Source organism: Ranitomeya imitator, chromosome 5 (assembly GCF_032444005.1).
Source record: "Ranitomeya imitator isolate aRanImi1 chromosome 5, aRanImi1.pri, whole genome shotgun sequence".
In the NCBI taxonomy this organism is placed as follows: Eukaryota; Metazoa; Chordata; class Amphibia; order Anura; family Dendrobatidae; genus Ranitomeya; species Ranitomeya imitator.
Window position 1 is genome coordinate 675,011,129 of NC_091286.1, and position 21,038 is coordinate 675,032,166.

The 21,038-nt window shown below is 41.7% G+C and overlaps 1 protein-coding gene across 1 annotated transcript in view; it reads right to left on the bottom strand.

The window, feature by feature from the left end:
• Window positions 1–21,038, bottom strand: part of LOC138638770 (cytochrome P450 2K6-like) — a 42,718-nt gene that overhangs the window by 14,223 nt on the left and 7,457 nt on the right. Inside the window, exons 3-5 of the mRNA XM_069728342.1 lie at window positions 16,127–16,276; window positions 5,721–5,881; window positions 2,342–2,515 (exon numbers count right to left, since the gene is read on the bottom strand). Of these exons, the coding sequence (XP_069584443.1) occupies window positions 2,342–2,515; window positions 5,721–5,881; window positions 16,127–16,276 (485 nt within the window). The remainder of the gene's footprint in view (window positions 1–2,341; window positions 2,516–5,720; window positions 5,882–16,126; window positions 16,277–21,038) is intronic.

The following is a 21,038-nucleotide window of genomic DNA, read 5'->3' on the forward strand; positions in this document are numbered from 1 at the left end:
AATGGACTAAAAATGCATGAAAATTCGCACATGACTGAATCAATAAAGTTTTGCCATATACCAAGAAGTGTAAAAAAACAAAGCATATTTATTTAACCCCTTCATGACCTTGGGATTTTTCGTTTTTCCGTGTTCGTTTTTCACTCCCCTCCTTCCCAGAGCGATAACTTTTTAATTTCTCCGTCAATTTGGCCATTTGAGGGCTTATTTTTTGTGGGACGAGTTGTACTTTTGAACGACATCATTGGTTTTAGCATGTCGTGTACTAGAAAACGGGAAAATAATTCCAAGTGCGGTGAAATTGCAAAAAAAAGTGCAATCCCACACTTGTTTTTTGTTTGGCTTTTTTGCTAGGTTCACTAAATGCTAAAACTGACCTGCCATTATGATTCTCCAGGTCAGTACGAGTTCATAGACACCTAACATGACTAGGTTATTTTTTATCTAAGTGGTGGAAAAAAATTCCAAACTTTGCTAAAATAAAAAAAAAAATCGCGCCATTTTCCGATACTCGTAGCGTCTCCATTTTTCGTGATCTGGGGTCGGTTGAGGGCTTATTTTTTGCGTGCCGAGATGACGTTTTTAATGATAGCATTTCGGTGCAGATACGTTCTTTTGATCGCCCGTTATTGCATTTTAATGCAATGTCGCGGCGACCAAAAAAATGTAATTCTGGCGTTTTTAATTTTTTTCCCGCTACGCTGATTAGCAATCAGGTTAATGCTTTTTTTTAATTGATAGATCGGGCGATTCTGAGCGCGGCGATACCAAATATGCATAGATTTTATATTTTTTATTGATTTATTTTGATTGGGGCGAAAGGGGGGTGATTTAAACTTTTATATTTTTTTTATTTTTTTAACATTTTTTTCAATTTTTTTTTTTACTTTTTCCATGCTTCAATAGCCTCCATGGGAGGGTAGAAGCAGGCACAACGCGATCGCCTCTGCTACATAGCAGCGATCTGCTGATCGCTGCTATGTAGCAGAAATGGAGGTGTGCTGTGAGCGCCGACCACAGGGGGGCGCTCATAGCCACCGGTCATCAGTAACCATAGAGGTCTCAAGGACCTCTATGGTTACAATGGAGACGCATCGCCGACCCCCGATCATGTGACGGGGGTCGGCGATGACGTAATTTCCGGCCGCCCGGCCGGATGCGGTAGTTGAATACCGCTGTCTGCGTTTGACAGCGGCATTTAACTAGTTAATATGTGCGGGCAGATCGCGATTCTGCCCGCGCCTATTATGGGCACATGTCAGCTGTTCAAAACAGCTGACATGTCCCGGCTTTGATGCGGGCTCACCGCGGAGCCCTGCATCAAAGCAGGGGATCTGTCCTCGGACGTACTATCCCGTCCGAGGTCAGATAGGGGTTAAACCATGACACACCAAAAAGAGAAACAAATTAATTAAGAAATATGATAAAACACATGTAAGAAAAACACTCAAAAAATTAAATTTACCTAACTTAGCTAATAAGTGCAGAAATGCTGCAGATAATCTGCAACATCAAAAGCTCATCTTGGGAATGTAGCCAAAATGAGCTCGTCAACATGCCAATGTTTGTTACAGTACAAAGCCTAGAGGAAGAGCCATATTGTGCGAAACATTAATTACCTGATTTTTATGTACGCTTTACCTGGCAAACTGACAATTATAGAAGCATGAATGCCACATCTATTACTCTACTGTTGAAGAACTCTGTGAATTTTGCGTTACTATGGGAGTCCGCGTGAAAATGCAATGCCTGAGCGCCCAATAAAATGTACATAATGCACACCAACGTCAATACGATCTTATGTCACTTCTTTTATCAGCGTGTGGAAACCCTAGGTGTTTAAAAGAAGTGACATGCTCAGTCTTTGGTTAGCCTGCTCTCAAAACTTTACAATTTTTAGTGAAAGATGCCAACGGCAGAGAAGTTGGAAGAACTTTGCTTGGGAAAACTCAGTGGTTGGAGATGTTAACCTTTAAACCCAATCAGAGGATTCTTATCTAGCCAAAAAGAATGCCTGGTCTGGCTTTTATTCTAAGTCAAGTGGCCATGCTTGTTAAAAAGTTGACATTGACATTTTAGATTTCTACTTCCAATAGGTTGCACTAGAGTTCAAGTCCTCTTTCTCTCTGAAGAGACAATTTGCATATTCACTTTGAGAAGGATCAAATGGCCTTTAAGTCTCCTTACACCAGCCTGGCACGCTGCACCATAAGTCTATGGAGCAGCAGCATCTAGGGCTTTAGGGCAAATTACACATTGAAAAAGAGCAAGTATAAGCAGTGCCGATCCATTCCTATCTACTCTTACATTTAGTTTAGTGTATGATAATCAAATTCTATACCTCTTTTTGTCTCACAAGGAATGCATCAATGAAACTTCTCTGATCGTTCTCGTCCAAGTTCTTCAGATGTTCTACAAATGTCTTTGTGATAAACTCACATTGCTCCACCACATTTTTCACAATAATTTTGTGACTTCCAGGAAAAAAACCCAGAAATGGGAAGATGTTGTACAACTGTAAAAGTAAAATGAGAATGAGCTATAGTACAACAGAAGAAGAGTCGAATTAGAATATTGCTTCCATCAATCTAACCATGACTCTTCTAAAAAAATGACATCTATTGCTAGGGAAAGAAAGGAGGCGAAAAATATTTGTTTGTAGCTTTTTAACCTTTGTCAGGCTGCATAATTTTACAACGATAACAGGCTGCAGAGATACCATCATATATATTTTATTGAAATTTGCCCAATATATTCTGGACCAAAACTGCAGAGATGTCACGAAATTTCAGCCCTCTACGGCTTTTCGAAAAAAAAAGTTATTGCAATTTTAAAACGGAATAGTTACAATTGTACCTACTCAGCCGGACGAAGGTTAATAATTTTTTAGCTTCAATTTTTAAATAGTGGCAACTAGGCTTGAGCGAAACGGATCAGACAAATTCAAAAGTCGCCGACTTTTGGCAAAGTAAGGTTTCATGAAACCCGACCCTAGTGTGGGATCGGCCATGGGGTCGGCGATCTTCGCGCCAAAGTCGCGTTTCGTATGACACGTTTAGTGCCATTTTTTCAGCCAATGAAGGAGCGTGGGCAGAGTGATTACATAGGTCTTAGGGGTGTGCCTATCGCCATCTGATCGCTTGTGTGCTGTAGTAGCAATTTGCAATGTGCAACACCAGCTTTTCGGTGCAGGGACAGAGGGGAGAGAGAGAGAGAGAGAGAGAAAGAGAGAGAGAGAATTTTCACCATTGACTTGCATTGGGTTTCGTGTTTCGGTCGAACCCTGACTTTTCGCGATAATCGGCCGATTTCACTCGACTCGACTTTTGAGAAAGTTGGGTTTCGCGAAACCCGACTCGATCTTAAAAAAGTAAAAGTCGCTCAACCCTAGTGGCAACGTATTCTGCAGTAGCCAAATGGACCTCATGACCTGTTTTCTTGGATTTATTAAACTCTTATTTCAATTTCATAGGAATCTAATTTTTCTGTTTTATTAGTTACATTGGAACTTAGGTTTCTGGTGTTCCAAAACAATAGCAACCTCAGAGTTATTCTGCTTCTGATTTCTGCTGATTCATTCTAGTTTCATGCATCAACCTCTTGGTGACAATGGAAATAACCGTACAACTGTGCCAGGGTCTGCATGTGTGGATTCAGTTTAAAAGCTGAGCCTATTCTAGTTTATACTGCTGACATCTAAACATTACAGTATCAATCAAAGCTAGTAACTGATTGTTGCTGCTAACCACTTTAATAGGTTGGCCAGGACTAATTTTTTTTACTATGCTTTTAAAAGCTAACAGAAAGATAGTTGCTAACAAGGGCAAGTATTGTATTAACTTTTGTAACCGGTGTCGGCTCAGAGAGGTCATCGTCCACTCCTGCTAGCGATTCAGCTGCTCCACATCAAAAGAGAAGCTCTCCTTTTTCTGAGCTGTTCTGTCAATGGGGCATGAATGCTGAATGTCATGCTGATTGACAGACGGCCTCTTGATGTTCTACAGCGGGACCTGGTTGTCAATCAGCATGACTGCAGCAGTTGTGCCCAGTCAACAGAGCAGAAAGGAAAAGAGGCTCTATCAACTTGATATCAGTTGAAGGTGCTGAATCACTGGCATGAGCAGTCTGTGACTGCTCTGCGCCAGCTGAGATTGGTACTGAGAATAGAACTGGATAACCCATTTAAATGCTTCTCTGATTTAATAATTACAGATTCAAGTCTCCTAATGGAACCTTAAAAAGTAAACGGTTAAAAAAAATTGTTGCGAAGTTTGAAATAAACTTTTAAGACGTGACAAAAGAAATGTTTTTTGGAAGCTTAAAGGGCAATTTGCATACTGGTCCCTCACCTATCATATGCCAACATAGAAAGTATAATTTTGGTATTTTCTTATTTGTCATATGATGTTTTTGTACAACTCAGGCACCAGGACCTTAGTGCATCTGCAGTAAGAACAAACCTGTTCTCAAGTTACAGACTTGCTTAAAAATAACCAGTCTCTGTCATCTTGTACAGGGGTAATGATAAGCCTTTGTCATAGAGACTTGCCAGTTTCTATAGCGCACACATATTTGCTCCTCTCAGAGTTCCATAATGGCAGTCCCACATCCGATTAATAACATAACCTCATGGAGGGAAACACTTATGGCTTTAATTGCTCTCCCGGCACTTACTGACAGCCGGACCTAATACGGAGCGAGCTGTTATTCATATGTGCAGTCACAGCTATGTGCGCAGTTACAGCTTCTCTCTATACACAGAACGGTGACTGGGACCAACCCTATGATTGGAAACTGAACACTGTGGCGGGAAAAAAGTTAATTTCCACTCGGCAGTGGGACTCTCACTGCGGGAACCAAATGGTGTCTGAATTCTATTAGCGACCAGAATAACCTGTCATGGCTCTGGTATCAAGTGTCCCGGGACCAAGTGCTCCATCCCTGTCCTTAATGCTAGGTGTGCCCTAGCTCACCCTGCTCCCCAGATTACTTCTGATGGTGAAAATGCTGGGGCCACGTACCTTGCCTTAGCTTCTGAATATTCCCTCAATCTGTATTCTTCTTCCACCCAGGGAAGAGTGGATTAGAAGTTTACCATAGTATACCAGCTAGACATAAGGTAATTCAAACAGGGGTAACGAAGAATACCAAACATACAAATATACTCACACATATAACAGAGGAATGCAATGGGGAGAGGAGGATGAGGTTAATCCAAAGTAGGAAAACAAAGGGAATTGTCACACACTCAAAACCTAGCAACAGTCACAGATAAATCCACCAAACACCTTCTCCAATATTAACCAACAACAACTTCCAGCCATGCAGCATAAGTCAACTCTGACAGTGAGTGTTAGTCAGGGCCCAGATTATATAGGAAATGGGAGTGGATAACAGAGCACAGCTGAGAGCCTTAATGCAGGAAAGCTTCCAGGAGTTCTCAATTGAGCAGATTAAACTTTGCACTGCTAAAATAAATTTGCACTGTTAAATATGAAGTTGAAGTGCTTTTAATCAGCGCAGGAGTATGAAAAATCAGACGCTGTGGTCTTCTGGCTTCTCTCTGTGGGAGTAAACCTGTGACATAATCCCATATCTTCAGGTTAATTACAATATTTTACATAACAAGTTACTCTTAATTCCTAAGACTTATTCAACTATGTACTCATAAACAGCAAAATCTATGTAAAGAAATGTATAACATAAGTCAGTGATATTACCGCAACCATTGGCATTCCTGCAATCCTAACGTTCTCATTTATTAAACACAGAAGTCTTGTAAATTGGGGATCATTGTAGTCCATTCGATAACCAAGTAAAATCGATACAATTATGTTTGCAGTGGCAGCATTCAAGATCATGTTACTGTCAAAAGGGTTCCCTAAATGAGATAATAAATCGAGTTTAGTTACATGGGAAGAAAAAAACTGGAAGGAGACAAAGCACAAAATAGGGTCTTATCTGGGTTGCAATATTAACAAAAATGCACAAATTGTGCTCACCTGGTTGGGTTGTGTGCACACAACCATTGATAGCATTTTACCCTGCTGGAGACCCACCCACAAGGAGATAAATGCATAAAAGGAAGGAGAAAATGGGTAATTCTGCGCAGCCATTAAAGAATGGAAGATGCCAATCCAGTAGTATGTGGTTTATTTGTCAACGTGTTTCAAAGTATACAACTTCTTCATCAGGACAATCACAGGATTGATAGATATGTTAATAATATGCAAATGTTGAAAAAATACTAAATGGGAAAAGGTCTGGAGACACTGGAGGCCGTGGTAGCATGTTTATTCCATACAGGCTTCCCATAGTAGGGTGAGAAACATGTGACCTGGCAATGTCATGTTGCAAAATAGCTTTTTGGACACTTTGGAAAAATGGTCACACCATTGGTAACACAACCAATAATAAAGGTTAGGGGGTTTGGCAACCATGCATTATGCCATTCCACAAATAATCCCTGGAATAGGATGTGTGGGATGCTACCTCATCATGGTGATGCCCACTTGGTCTCCAGACCAATTTACAGATACCAGTGCACCCAGGACAAAAACAGGACTCATTGTTGAACAGCATAAACCTAAACCTCCATTCCAGCTTCCATTGCTGTTTTGCTCTCAACCATGATAGCCTTTATGAGAGCTGTTGTGATGTCAATGAAGAGGTTTTCACAAAGGAACAACAAACGAGTCCTTCTCCTGAGATTGTAGTGTAGGGTGGCATAATATAATGGAGTGAACCTCTTTAGTTTTCGTTACAGGTACACTAACAGCTCGGGGTTACATCTATATGGTCTTGGAACTAGTGATGATTGAGCAGTAAAATTCTTGAGTACTCGGTACTCTATTCAAGCAAGTCGGACACTCGGAAGGACACAATTCGAGCACCAAGTATAATGGAAGTCAATGGGAAACTCAAGTATTTTTCTGGAAGACCCTAGCAGAAGGGATAGGGGGCAGGAAAAATTGTTGGAATAGATGGAAAGAGAGCTCAAATGGAATAGGAGCAGCATGGGGATGAATCTCTGACTCCAAGGTCGCTGCTGGGAACAATGTTGTCAGAGTATTACTCCACTTTTACAGACTGACAATAAAACATACAAAACCAAAGATAAAATGGATTTTGCAGAAAAAATATTAGGAAACATTCTGTTAGGTGTTGGGATTCTCCCGCTGCACAGGATAGATCCCAAGCATTATCCCATTCAGGTCTGGCCGCTGCGATTGCTGCTCAGCACAAATGTCAGTCCCATCGTCTCGCTCAGACTTGTGGTATACATTTGGTTACTGCTTGATCTTCAGTCAAGTCTATTGTAATTAGTGATATGCAGGGGCAGTCTTATGCTCTGGAGTCTAAGCCCAGAGATCGCCTTACTGAGCATGTCTCTGATGTAGCGTCCTCTCATTGGTGGTCGGATGTTAGCTGCTCTGATGATCTGGCAGCTCCGGATTGGTCCGCGGGCAATATCTCGACCGACTGGGCATGAGTGTTTGGGGTGGAGCCAAGCATATAAAAGGCTCACAGTGGCGCATGCGGGCACGCTAGTGTCATTTATGTTTTGGTGTTTGTGGGTTACACTACCACTGTCTGCACGTCTGCGAGTCTGTCTCTGCTCAAAGACTGAACACATTGGCAGGCAGGTAGCACACTTATGTGGTTCCGTACCCTTGGCTCAACGCTTGAGTCTCTAGTTTGCTACATGCTTAGGATGCCGATCAGGCACAAGTTCGGTAGCATCAGGACTGGGGTAACTAGCCGCTTGGCTTAGCATCTGTTTCGTTCATGTGTGCGGTTAACACAGTTCATTTACAGAGCAAGCTCAACCCTTATGCTTCCTCTCAGTGAAGTCGACAGGTTATTGTTCCTAGTGTCATTAGAGTTCCTTGGCACAGCATCTGCTTCATTCGTATGTGCGGTTAGCACAGTTTTGTTGCAGAGCAAGCTCAATCCACGTGCTAACATACCAGTGACGTTAACAGGGTATAGTACTTAGCATTCTTAGTGCAGTACCTCTATGAAGTAACTTGGTACTCATTGTTCTGATCGCTCTGTGTGGCGTTAACACAGTGTGTTTATGGTAACACTCGCTGTTTTGTTCCGTCATTGTTCACGCTAGGAGCAGGTTCATCTCTCCATGGTGGACCCATGGTTGCGATCGCACTTTATTTCATATCTTATTTTGTGCAATCCCCCTACACATTCTTTCTTGTATAAGGACTTGTATATAAGGCAAAATTAGTAAGAGAAAAAAACTCCACCTTCTAAACCTCTTAATAGCCATCTCTCGCCATATTTCCCCATCACCTATGACTGCAGTAGATGACATAGTAGAGGGGGAAACACCACTACAGCCTACCGCTTGTCACCGGTAAATGTAATTTTAACATTTTACTACCTTATCTGGACATATGATGTGTGTGGCAGGGTCAGACACATCCTGTTTAATTTATGAAGGGACTCTGAAATTTACAAAACCCCTGTGAACAATGCAAGAGCTGCCAAAAATTGGAAGGTAGAGGGACTTCAAAACACTTGGTGTTAGACATAAAGGAGGCCTCATACACATTCCACTAATATTGTAAGGCAATGGAACTCGTAGAATTCACCGGCACTGGGTAGTAACTACAATGACAATCAGTCGCTGAGTCTCACTGAGAGCAGCAGGAGCCAGTGACGATGATAAGCATTAACGTCACTCCCCAGTGCCTGTGAATAGCGGGCACTAGAAAAAGAATAGAGAAACGCTGAATACATTGGACCTGCGTGGCAACATTTTGGGTAAAGAATTGATGACAAGCATGAGATCTTTTTTCTTCAATAAATTGGTGAATGATGGATAGTGTGAGGTAGTCTTTATCCAAATAAGGTGTTTTTTTTCCGTGTGTATGTTTTTATTTTTGATTACATGGTTAGTAATAAGAGTGTCTGATAGACACCTCTCCATTACTAAGCCCAGGACTTGATGGCAGATGTAATTTTTTGACAAATCACAGCTGTCATCAACAACAACTACCATTACCCCCAATTGACACCATACAGTAAACTTCTCACGCAAGGTACTAATTGTATATCTTTTGGATATCTATCTATCTATATCTTTGCTCGTGAGACTGTACGCTAATGCAATAAATCCTGTCTATATGCCTCTAATCCAAAACTATCCCTCCTACACCCTAGCAATGAATGCATGTAAAATCAGTTTTACTAGTAAAAAGACAGTATGTAGCCCTGAAAAGGACTTGTTTTAATGGTTCAGCAGTGGTATACAAACCTGCTCTAATCTAAGTTCTCCTTTCTAGATCAAGTCTCCTTCAACTGCTTCTAGAGGAGAGTTTGCCAAGCATCAAGTCACCGCTTGTGGCTGGCCAATCATAGTAATGGTCAGTTTGCAAATTGTCTATGGCATTACTATGTATTGCAGGCAATGCCCGCATGTTTATCGGCTGTTTATTAGCTACTAAACATGTCAGATGGGGGGTCGAGCATGATGCTCGAGCAGCCGCGATACTCGGTAAAGTAATGAGCATACCCGAGCACCCCAATGCTCGATCGTGTATAGAGCAGTGGCATGCACGCTCGCTTATCACTATTTGGAACCAAGGCTGCCATCAGTGCATTACTGCAATTGCAGGCATATGGGGCCTGGCGAGCAGAGGGGACCAGCAGCGGTGTAATCCTACCACTTCAGTAACTGATTGTGCATCCTCAGTAGTGTTGAGCGATACCTTCCGATATTCAAAGGTATCGGTATCGGATGGTATCGGCCGATATCCAAAAAATATCAAATATCGCCGATACCGATATCCGATACCAATGCAAGTCAATGGGACACAAATATCGAAGGTATCCTGGATGGTTCCCAGGGTCTGAAGGAGAGGAAACTCTCCTTCAGGCCCTGGGATCCATATTCATGTAAAAAATAAAGAATACAAATAAAAAATATGGATATATTCACCCCTCCGAAGGACCCTGGCTGTCACCGCTGCAAGCATCTGCCTCCGTCCCTAAGAATGCAGTGAGTGAAGGACCTTTGATGATGTCACGGTCAGGTGACCTGTCACCTGACCGCTCACGTGACCGTGACGTCATTGAAGGTCCTTCACTCACTGCAGACCCTTGGAACTATACGCACCGCACACGCCGATTCCGATTTCCGATATCGCAAAAAATATCGGAACTCGGAATCGGAATTCCGATACAGCAAATATCGGCCGATACCCGATATTTGCAGTATCGGAATGCTCAACACTAACAATCAGTTAAAATCTGTTGGAACAGTTAACAGCCGCCAGCCAATCACAGGCTGGCAGCTGACGTCAGCATGCATGTTGCCGATGCATGACATCATTATCATATGCCGGAGTGACGTTGCGCGCCTCAGCTTAATCGTAGGGGAGGACACCAATAGGCCTCAGACAGGTAAGGAGAAACTTTTTTGTTTGTAGTATGGGGCACATTATACTATACATGACAAGGGGGTGTGTTATACTATAGGGTAGAAATAATACTATACATGACAAGGGAGTGCATTATACTATCTATGATAAGAGGGGGGCATTATACTATGAGGGGGCATTATACTATGATCGTGTATTATATTATGGGGGTGCATTATATCATATATGACAGGGGGTGCATTATACTGGTATGGGGTGCATTATACTAAACACGACTATGGGGTACATTATACAACTATATATGACTATGGGGTACATTATACTATTATGGATGAATATTGTGCAATATGGAGATACATGGGGAAGCAAGGAGATACATGAGGCAGAATGTGAGGACACGTGGGTTCAGAATGGAATAAAATGTGGGGTCCAAAATGTGGGCTATTATTACTGTAGGGGATAATTAAAGGATATTGTTTTTTTTTAGGATAGAGTTTCCAGTGTGTGAGAGAAGAGGTCCTGTTACTGTGCAGGGTGACTCAGTTCCTTTTTTTCTTCATTTGGCGTATTGTAGAGGTTGGAGAAAAATTGGGGAATGTGCTCTAGATAACTGTGTTATTTTCTGTAGAGATGAGTCCTGGCTGGAAGAAGGGATGGTGTGTTCTGGATGAAGATGAAAAGTGAAAATGAAGGACTTCAACTAGAGACGTCACCGGTGAGTCAGTGTGTTACCTGTACACTGACACTATACACTGTATAATGTATACAGAGCTCCTGTTTATAATGCCACTGGTGATCACTGTATACTACCTGCATACTGACACTGTATACAGAGCTTCTGTGCATAATGTTACGGGTGATCACTGTATTATCTGTGCAGTGACACTATATACAGAGCTCCGGTGTACAATGTCACTGGTGATCCCTGTATTACCTGTACACTGACACTGTACTCTGTGTACTATGTACAAAGCTCCTGTGTATAATAGCGCGTATGGTAAAATTAGAATATTTTTTATTAATGACCAGTATTGTAGTATTCGGTCACAATTTGGTTGTGATATGTGGTCCTGCCTTAGTGTGGCCGTATTTGTCCCTTGTATGTGGTATTGTTTAGTCACTCTTTGATGGAAATATGTGATCTGGTCATGGTGTTGGGGTATTGTCCCTTGTATGTGGTATTATAGGTCACTATGTGGTGGCAATATGTGGTCCAGCCATGGGGTGCGGTATTTGTGCCTTGCATATGGTATTATTCGGTCACTATGTGATGGTAATATGTGATCTGGTCATGGTGTTGGGGTATTTGTCCCTTGTATGTGGTATTATTTGGTCATTAGGTGGTGTTAATATGTGGTCTGGCCATGGTATGACTGTATTTGTCTCTTGTATGTGGTGCTATTGTTCATTTTAAAAATTGTATGTGACACATTAACTTAAGGAAACAAATAAACATATACCTAAAAAGATATTATTATTGGATAGTTGAACAAATATTTAATAGGTTATAGTAGAGTATGGTCCGGTCAAAACAGTCTACTTAGTTGTGGTGGTGGCTTAAAAAAATCTTTTAGTCAAAACAAAAGCTGCTCACTATGTTTGTGATATGGTGTTAGATGGGAACTGATAATGTGTGATTGGTGAGGACTAGTGTTGAGCATTCCGATACCGCAAGTATCGGGTATCGGCCGATATTTGCGGTATTGGAATTCTGATACCGAGTTCCGATACTTTCAGTATATCGGATACCGGAATCGGAAGTTCCCATAATTCAAACAGCCAGAATTCAGCCAATGAGGAATGATTAGAAGTGTGGGCACATCCTGTTCTGCATGGTAGGCATGTAACTACTGGCATGGCTGTGATTGGCTGCTGAAATGATGTCATGATGCACTATAAAAGTCGCTGCCGTCATTTTGGGTTCACTCTGCTGTGAATTCAGTTAGGGACGCTTTGTTCTGACTGAGGGCCAGTTTAGAGATAGCGATTTGCTTCATTGTGCTTTACCCAGGCTAATTTAGCAACCGCTGTGTGAGAACCTTGTTTTGCCTTGCAGCTCTGTTCACAGGTGTCTGCAAGGTGTCTGTGTGAGCTCACTCTGTAGCCTGGTCTGCAGCCACTGCTGGTTGTAGTCAGCTCAGGGTGCATCACTGCCACATACCGTTCCACTGTCTGTTTTTCAATTAGTGCAGCCTGCTGCACATTTGTTCAAATGTATCCTATTAGTGGCTTCCCATCTGTATACAGCTAGTTTGTGGGAAAACACTATAGGATTGCATAGAGGAGCTTTTTTTGGCTTTGCAGCGGTGTTCACGGCGGTCTGCACGGTCTCTGTGTGAGTGCAGCTCACTCTGTAGTCTGTTCTACCGCCACAGCCGGTTGTAGTCAGCTTGGAGTTAAACATTAAACATGCGCTACTAAACGCCGTCAGTAGCAAGGTCCACCTCACCACCGATGCGTGGACCAGTCACCATGGACAGGGATGATACCTTTCCCTCTGCCCATTGGGTCAATGTTGTGGAGCCGGGTACAGATCTTGCGAGTGGCACTGTACATGTTCGGCCAACTCAAAGGATTGCAGGAATCGAGTCTGTAAACATTGCCTCCTCCTCATATTCCAGTTCCTCAGAATCATTACTGCAGGAGCCGTCACGGTCTACCTTCACCTTGACCCGTGAACGTTTACCTGTTACGACCGATACAAGCACTGCCGTGGCTAAATGTCAACAGGCCGTACTGAAATTTATTTCTTTGGGGAATCGAAGCCACACAGCGCAGGAGCTCTGGAATGCCATCAAGCAGGACAGCAACGTGTAGTTTCTGCCAGCGAATCTCCAGCCAGGCATGGTAGTGTGTGACAATGGCCGAAATCTGGTGGCAGCTCTGGCCCTAGGTAAGCTCACTCCCATCCCATGCCTGGCACATGTGCTCAACTTGGTTGTGCAGAGTTTTTTGAGGGACCCAGATGAATGGGAAAGAGCCTTGGTCCACACTTACTCCGCTACCATTTCTATGTTGTTACAAGAATCCTACTTTAAATTGGTCTCGCGTTGGTACCTCACCCCTGCTAGGCTGTCCTTGATAGGGGGTCATACGTCTCCTAATTGCTGGAGAGCTTGCGGCCTTAGAGGCAACTTGCTCCACATCTTCTGGACCTGCCCTAAAATAAAAACACTATGGTCTAGAATCTCTGCTCTGATTGGTGTACTTTTGGGCAAAAACATCATCTTGACTCCACAGATGGCTTTGCTCTCTGTGGGGCTAAGCGACATACACTTTCCTCTTAGGGCATTGGTCATCCACATATTCTTGGTCACAAAAAACGCCATTGCCTATAGTTGGAAAAAAGCTACACCTCCTTCAGTCCAAGAGATCAAAGCACGTGTTGCCCTCCACAAAACATATGAGCAAAAATTTGCCTTAGCTAATGATAACCTGAAAAAATTTTCAGAAAAATGGGCTCGTTGGGGAGAAGCTTTCCTGTAACATTTCGCAGCAGATTGTCACATCGTGATCCATATTTTGATTAAAAATTTTAGTATTGTCAGTAATGTCAGACTGGCATGTCTGTCTAATTCTCATATGTAACTGCATGCATTATGATTATTCACCATTCAAACGTTGTATTACCATCGGGCAAATGTGATTACCTGTTGACGCATACTTCAAGTGTCTTCTCTCCCCTCTTCTTCCCCTGCTCTTCCTCCCTCCTTACCAGCCTTCCTCCCCCTCCCCTTCCTTTCCCCCTCAACTCCCTTATGCCTACTTCCTCCCTGCCCCGTTAACTGTTAAAATCCAATAAAGTTTATTTGGATAAAAAAAAATAATACGAAGAAGGTGAAGAAGAAGATGAATAAGGTGAAGGAGAAGTTGATGGAAAAGATGATGCTGCTGAGGTTGATGAAGAAGAAACTGTGGGAGAAGTTAAAAAGAAGTTGGGCAGCATGGAAGTAGTGAAACATAAATATCTGATGAAATATAATAAATCTTAACATAGTTAATATCTTTGTAACTCCGAACGTCTTAAAAAAAATTAATTCCTGCTATTTATTCCATTTGATTGGGCTAAAACTCTATGCCTTTAATGTCTCCTCCATCCTCCCCCAATACATCCTACATTATTCTTAGTTGTTTTCCTTCATGTAAAATTAACCTACAAGGAAAGAAAGGGTTTATTTTAATTCCGATATTTTTGTCCCATTGACTTGCATTGGTATCGGGTATCGGAATCCGATATTTTTTGAATATCGGCCGATCCAATCCGATACCGATACTTATGGATATCGGAAGGTATAGCTCAACACTATTGAGGATGTGATGCAGATGTGGAGTTTTTCTATGAGTAGGCGGTGGTGGGACTGTGGAAGGTTGGAGGTGGAGCTGGGGTGGAGCCTGGGTGGAGTCTCAAGGGACACCGAAAATTTTGCCCAGAAATTCCTGGTAGCATTCCTGCTTGGAACCAGTGGTGCAACCAATACTCCAAAGTGTCCTAGGAAAAGCTAGGTTACAGATTGCTAATAATAATGCAAGATAATGAATCGAGCACATCTGTAACATCATTGGTCTGCAATTGAAAAGTGTGCTGCCATCAGCAGATCTTGATAATTTGCCAAAGTGCATTCAGTATGACAGAACCTTACTGAGACAACCATTAATAACCTTGATGATAGCAGGCAAGGCTGTAAGTGTTGGGTTTTCTGTGACACCTTGGACCACTGAGCAACAGTCCAGTTCTTTTTCTCCTTGGCCCAGGTAAGATGCTTCTGGCGTTGTCTATTAGTCATGAGTGGCTTGACACAAGGAAGCAACACTTGTAGCCCATTTCCTGATTATGGCTCTTGAAGCAATGACTCCAGCAGCAGACCACTCCTTGTGAATATTGCCCAAATTTTTTAATGGCCTTTTCTTAACAATCCTTTCAAGGCTGCGGTTATCCCGGTTGCTTGTGCACCTTTTTCTACCACACTTTTTCCTTCCTCTAAACTTTCCATTAATCTGCTTGGATACAGCACTTTGTGAACATCCAGCTTCTTTAGCAATGACCTTTTGTGGCTTACCCTCCTTGTGCAGTGTGTCAATGACTGCCTTCTGGATATCTGTTAGGTCAGCAGTCTTCCCCATGATTGTGGAGAATACTGAACCAGACTGAGGGATCTTTTTAAACACTTAGCAAGCCTTTACAGGTGTTTTTTGTTAATTATTCTAATTTACTGAGATAATGACTTTTGGGTTTCATTGGTTGTAAGCTAGAATCATCAACATTAACAGAAATAACCACTTAAAATAGATCACTCTGTTTGTAATGACTCTATATAATATAAGAGTTTCACTTTTTGTATTGAAGAACTGAAATAAATTAACTTTTTGATGACATTCTAATTTTTGTGGGAAGCACCTGTACCTGTACTGCTGGTCAGTTTTTCTTTTAGTAGCAAACTCCGATGACATGTGCCTTCCTACTCCCATTTACATCAGCCTCAGGTGGTTTTAATTAGTTGGTTCCCTCCTGCCCCATAAATTGTAGGCTTTTTAGTCCAAGAGAGGTGTCTTATAAGAACAGGGACCCAGCTATATGGTACGGCTTGATGGTGCCAGTGGGGCTCACATATATTGGCCAATTTCAGCAACGATATTGTGTATCTGTCCGAAGGGCTTTCATTTAGACCCCAAAATGTGTTGTAGCCCCCAAAAGATATACTTTTAGGATCATCATTATAACATACCTTTAAAAGAAGCAAGCATATTATTCAAGTAGACACATTCATCAGTAATTTTTTCTTCGATCGTACTTCTTCCCATGCCGTAATCACGCAAGGTGCTGATTGTAAACCTTCTCATTGCTTTCCAGGTTTCACCATGAGAAAAGAGGATCCCTGAGAAATGTAAAAAATGTCTGAAGTGAAAATGATAAATCTTATTTCATTTTATTTAACATATTGAATATTTTTGTAAATGTAGGAAATCTAATTTCAGTATTAGTTCACTTAGATTGAATTTTTTTCTACCTGGATATTCCATTAATTTCAATAATAATAATAATCTTTAATAATTGATTTTCTTAATTTCTTTCCAATCATTTCTCATTTTCAAAGTGGTTTTATCAGATTTATAATATACTGTTAATTCCTTTCAAAAACATTGTCATGCATGTCCATTGGTTGTGCCAGGTATTATTTCTTATTCCTTTTCATTTACTTAGATCTGAGGTGCAATTCCAAACTGTAACGGGGTGGGTGGTGGAACCACTGTGCCAAAGCCTAAGGAAGACCTGGATCATCACCCAATCCGACCATGGACATGCAGAAGCTAACGACACAGCAGTCCGTTGAGAGACAAGGGAGGTGAGGCAGGTGCTACCCCAGGACTGACCTTGAGTAGACGGAAGCTGACCCGCAGAAGCAGATAGCTGGAATGGCCCGGGAGAATGTCCAACAGATGCCAGCAGGTAGAGAAGATGACAGGAACCAAAGGTGCAAGCAGGACAGCCTGACGGAGAGATGAGCACTGGCAGGTGCAGCTGAGGTGAGCATTGGCGGGAGCAGTTGGCTCTGCTGCCATTGAAGTAAGCACTGGTGGGTACAGCTGGCTCTGCTGCCGTTGAGGTGAGCACTAGCAGGTGCAGCTGGCTCAGCTGCCATGGAGGTGAGCACTGTCGGGTGCAGCTGGCTCTGCTGCCATTGATCTGAGCATTGGTGTGTGCATCTGGATCTGCTGCCATGGAAGGAAGCACTGGCGGCTGCAGCAGACTGAGATGCTAGTACAGGGACCTGAGAACTGACAAGCCTGTTAAGAACAAACTCACAACATTGCACAGGCATCTCCATGTTGGTGGAGGCGGTTTAAATAGTATGAGACCTGCAGCTATTTGCTGGGGACACTTTAGAGGAACGTGCGCAGCACCATTAAGAAAGAGGAAGTGTGCATGCGCGCGCTCTCAGCACAGTGCTTGGGAACCTGCTCGGAGTGCTGATGTCTCTGCAGGCAGAGAGGGACTGCAGGCAGAGATGCAGGCGCTATACAAACATATCCTTTTGGCAGTTATGGCGCTATTACTAGGAGGAAGCAGGGAAGTTTTGTATCTTGTACAACCCATTTCAAGAAATTTTCAATCTTATTTATTGCATTCAACAAGCAAAACTGTTCTCATGACATTGACAATTCATAAAGGGGCGCATTGGTGATTTTTCTTCTTCCTAGCTGCCACTACTGCTCATTTCTGACTCTGTGTGATGTTATAATGGGCACCCTTCAATACCATCAGAAATCTAAACTATCATATATGTGAACTATCACATCACATACATATTTCTAAAATGCGTCTAATCTTTGATGAACTCTTATGATCTCTAGGCCTTGACTCTGGGTCATCACTTCACACTCCAGAAAGTTTGCTGAGTTAGGTACCCAAATACTCTCCTGTCCTTACAAAGTCACATTAGAAAGAAGACTGTTTGGGTAATGCATTGGATACACTGTATTCTACTTTACTTTTGCCTTCAAGGGAATCCAGTGAAACCTGTCAACTATTTAGGCTTTTATTTTACCTATTGGGCATCAGGTGTGCTCATAGTTGCCAACTTTCTCAAATTTGCTGGACCTGTCACCATTTTTTCGAAAAATTCATGGCATATTAAGAGACAAAAGTGTGATGATTCCACCACTCATAGTTTTGTAGTGATGTTGTGAATGACAGCTATGCCGCAGTAAGGGATTGAAGGTTGGCTGAGCTGTGAGGATTGTGAGTGACAGCTCTACTGCCCAGTCTGAGGCAGGTGTGTGTGTATATTGAACCTGGTAGTTTCTGTTGGATCTCCTTCAGGTGTCAGCTATTCTGGGTGATTTCAGGGATAATAAGCACTCTGACAGTTGTCAGACCTTTGCCAATTGTAGGTTTGCTCAAATGGTGAGTGTGTTTGCTCTGCACTCCAAGTTGTATTCTGATCTCCGTTGTTGACCTAGGATCTATCTTTTTTACCTTCCTTTTGACTCACCAATTTTCCTGATATGCTACCTTCCTGATACTCTGACCTCAAACTGTTACTTGGCTACGCTTTTGTCTATCCCCTTTGTCTATTATGAGCCCTCTTGGCACTGACCTTGGACCTCTTAACTATCCTGCCTAGTGGTAAGATGGTTAGTAGTGACTAGAGTGACAAAAAGTAAGTAAATATCCGAGTCAAGAGCTGTATGTATGCAACGTCCTACCCAAAGTGACTAGACTGGCTGGGTTTGTGGACATTTCCAGGGTAGGTCTAGGGTCAGGACTTAAATGTCCCTTTGTCTGCCAACAATAATGTTGGTATTTATAAATGCACTTCTTGTGAAAATCCAGGCTCTAATATCTGCTCATACTCAACCCAATTTTGTCAAACCAATCTTGTTTGGCAATGATTAGCATAGGTAAATCAATATACTTATAAACTGTCGGAACAACTGGGAGATTCTTAGAAAATTGAGAGACTTTGCTTTCTCCTGGAAGAGTTTCCTTCTCAAGCCTCTGGAAAACAGTGTTTCCAAAAAGTTGCTTCAAAAGTGGCTGCCATATGCACATTTTTGGGGGCTTGAATATGATGGAAAATGGATGGCTGAGGGAGAAATCTTGACAAAAGGGACAGAACAGTAGCAATAAAGTCGGCAAATATTTTATACCAGGTTTCCTCTAATATAGGAAGCAATGGTCAACTATGGTACATACTTTCAGGTGTATCTGTACTATAGCTAATTGCTTATCTAATATCAAAAGAATCATATAATTTCATCCTACTTCTAGTATTAATCCTATGAAGTACATAAGCCAGAAGTAGAGAGAAACAATCATATGATTTGTTCCAGGGCTAGAACCAATGATCCAGTCTTCGCTGATTTGTTTAATGGATGGGATAAGCACATACTGTAGTTCCACTGTGTCAGTATCATACCAATAATAAACAATTGTCCAAAGACCAGACCTCACATACTATAACTGACAGACATTTTAAGGATGCATATAGTAGATATGTCCACTGGAGATGAGAGAATCAATTCAATGCAAATCAAATTTGTGTCAAATTTTAGGAATTCTCCGAACATGAAATATTCACACAAATACGGACTGCAGCCATTTCATGCTGTATGTGCTTCTACGAGTCCAAAAGTTAAACACGCCAATTTTTATTTCAACATACTATTTTTTTCTTTATTTATGCTAACTTTTATAGTGCCTTTAATTTCTGAAGTGCTTTACAGACATCAGCATCATTGTCGCCATTGTGGCTCACAATCAATCTTCGCTATCAGTATATCTTTGGAGTGTGTGAGAAAATTAGAGAAACTAGAGATAACGTACACTCCCTGACAGAAGTTATGTCTCTTATCCATGTTATGTAAATAAAAGCTTATAACCTGACGTTAAATTCATCTATTGGTTGTATAAATTATTCTTTTGAAAGCAGACACCCTCCGAAATGTGGTTTAGGTTAAGAAAATAAATTGGCATCAATGCAGAAATATTGATCAGTTAATGGACACAGAATAGTCAGATTTTGGCAAGACAAAAGTTTTGTCGCCCACAGAAAGTAATGTGATATTCAAATAAATAATTAACTTCAAACACAAATATTTGTTGCATAACATTGGTAAATGAAGTAGTGGTGCTATTAGAGTCATATTTAATATTTTTTTGTGACTTCCATGAGCTTGAAGGACTGCATCTATGCGGTTCAACAATGATTCATACAATGTATTAATGAAGTCATCAGGAATAGCAAAGAATGCAGTCTTACATGCCTCCCAGAGTTCATCTAGATTCTTTGGTTTTGTCTTCCAAGCTTCCTCTTTCAGCCTACCCCAAACATGCTCAATGATGTTCTGGTGACTGGGCTGGCCAGTCCTTGAGCACCTTGATACCTTGATCTTTTTTGCCTGGAGGACCCCAATGCTGCAAGGCTAAAGTGGACAATATCCTGACTAGTCAGTAATACCACTAGAAGCTGCACTTTACATCACAATCACTGACTGGCCACATACAGACATACAATACTAAGCAAAAGGGTATCAATGTTTTGAACTTTTGACTTTCAGGCTCCATATCCACCATCCACTACTGCTTTGATTGTGAGACTACCATGATTTTATAGACAATCATCTTGGCTATTCCATATATAAATTTGACTTGTAACTATTTAGCATATGATTAGTTATGCAAATTCTTGCCATGTCACTGCTATGTTACTGTTTTCCTCCTGTTGGTGTTCTCACATTTACTAATAGCTCAGTGTGTTATTAGAGTGATTCCCATATGAAAGGTCACTGACTCAAATTGAGGAGCAGCCATGAAGATGATTTCCAAAGAAAATAGAAACAGCATCAACCAACTCATCGATAGTGGTCTCTAGGCCAAGAAAATTTCCGAACTGTATTGAGTGCCATGGCCCATGACAGTTGGAAGAAGTCCACTCATTCAAAAGCCAAGAGGTGGACGTCCAGTCAAAATATTGGAGTCAATAAGTTATCTCACTACAAAGGTCTATCAGTTCTTACGCAACAAACACAGCAGTGGAGGTGGGTCATATGCTTCGTAATAGTGAGTTCACAGACATTCAAGCAAGCACTGTGCAATGCACTTTACACAAGTCTGGATTGGTGGCTCAATAAAAG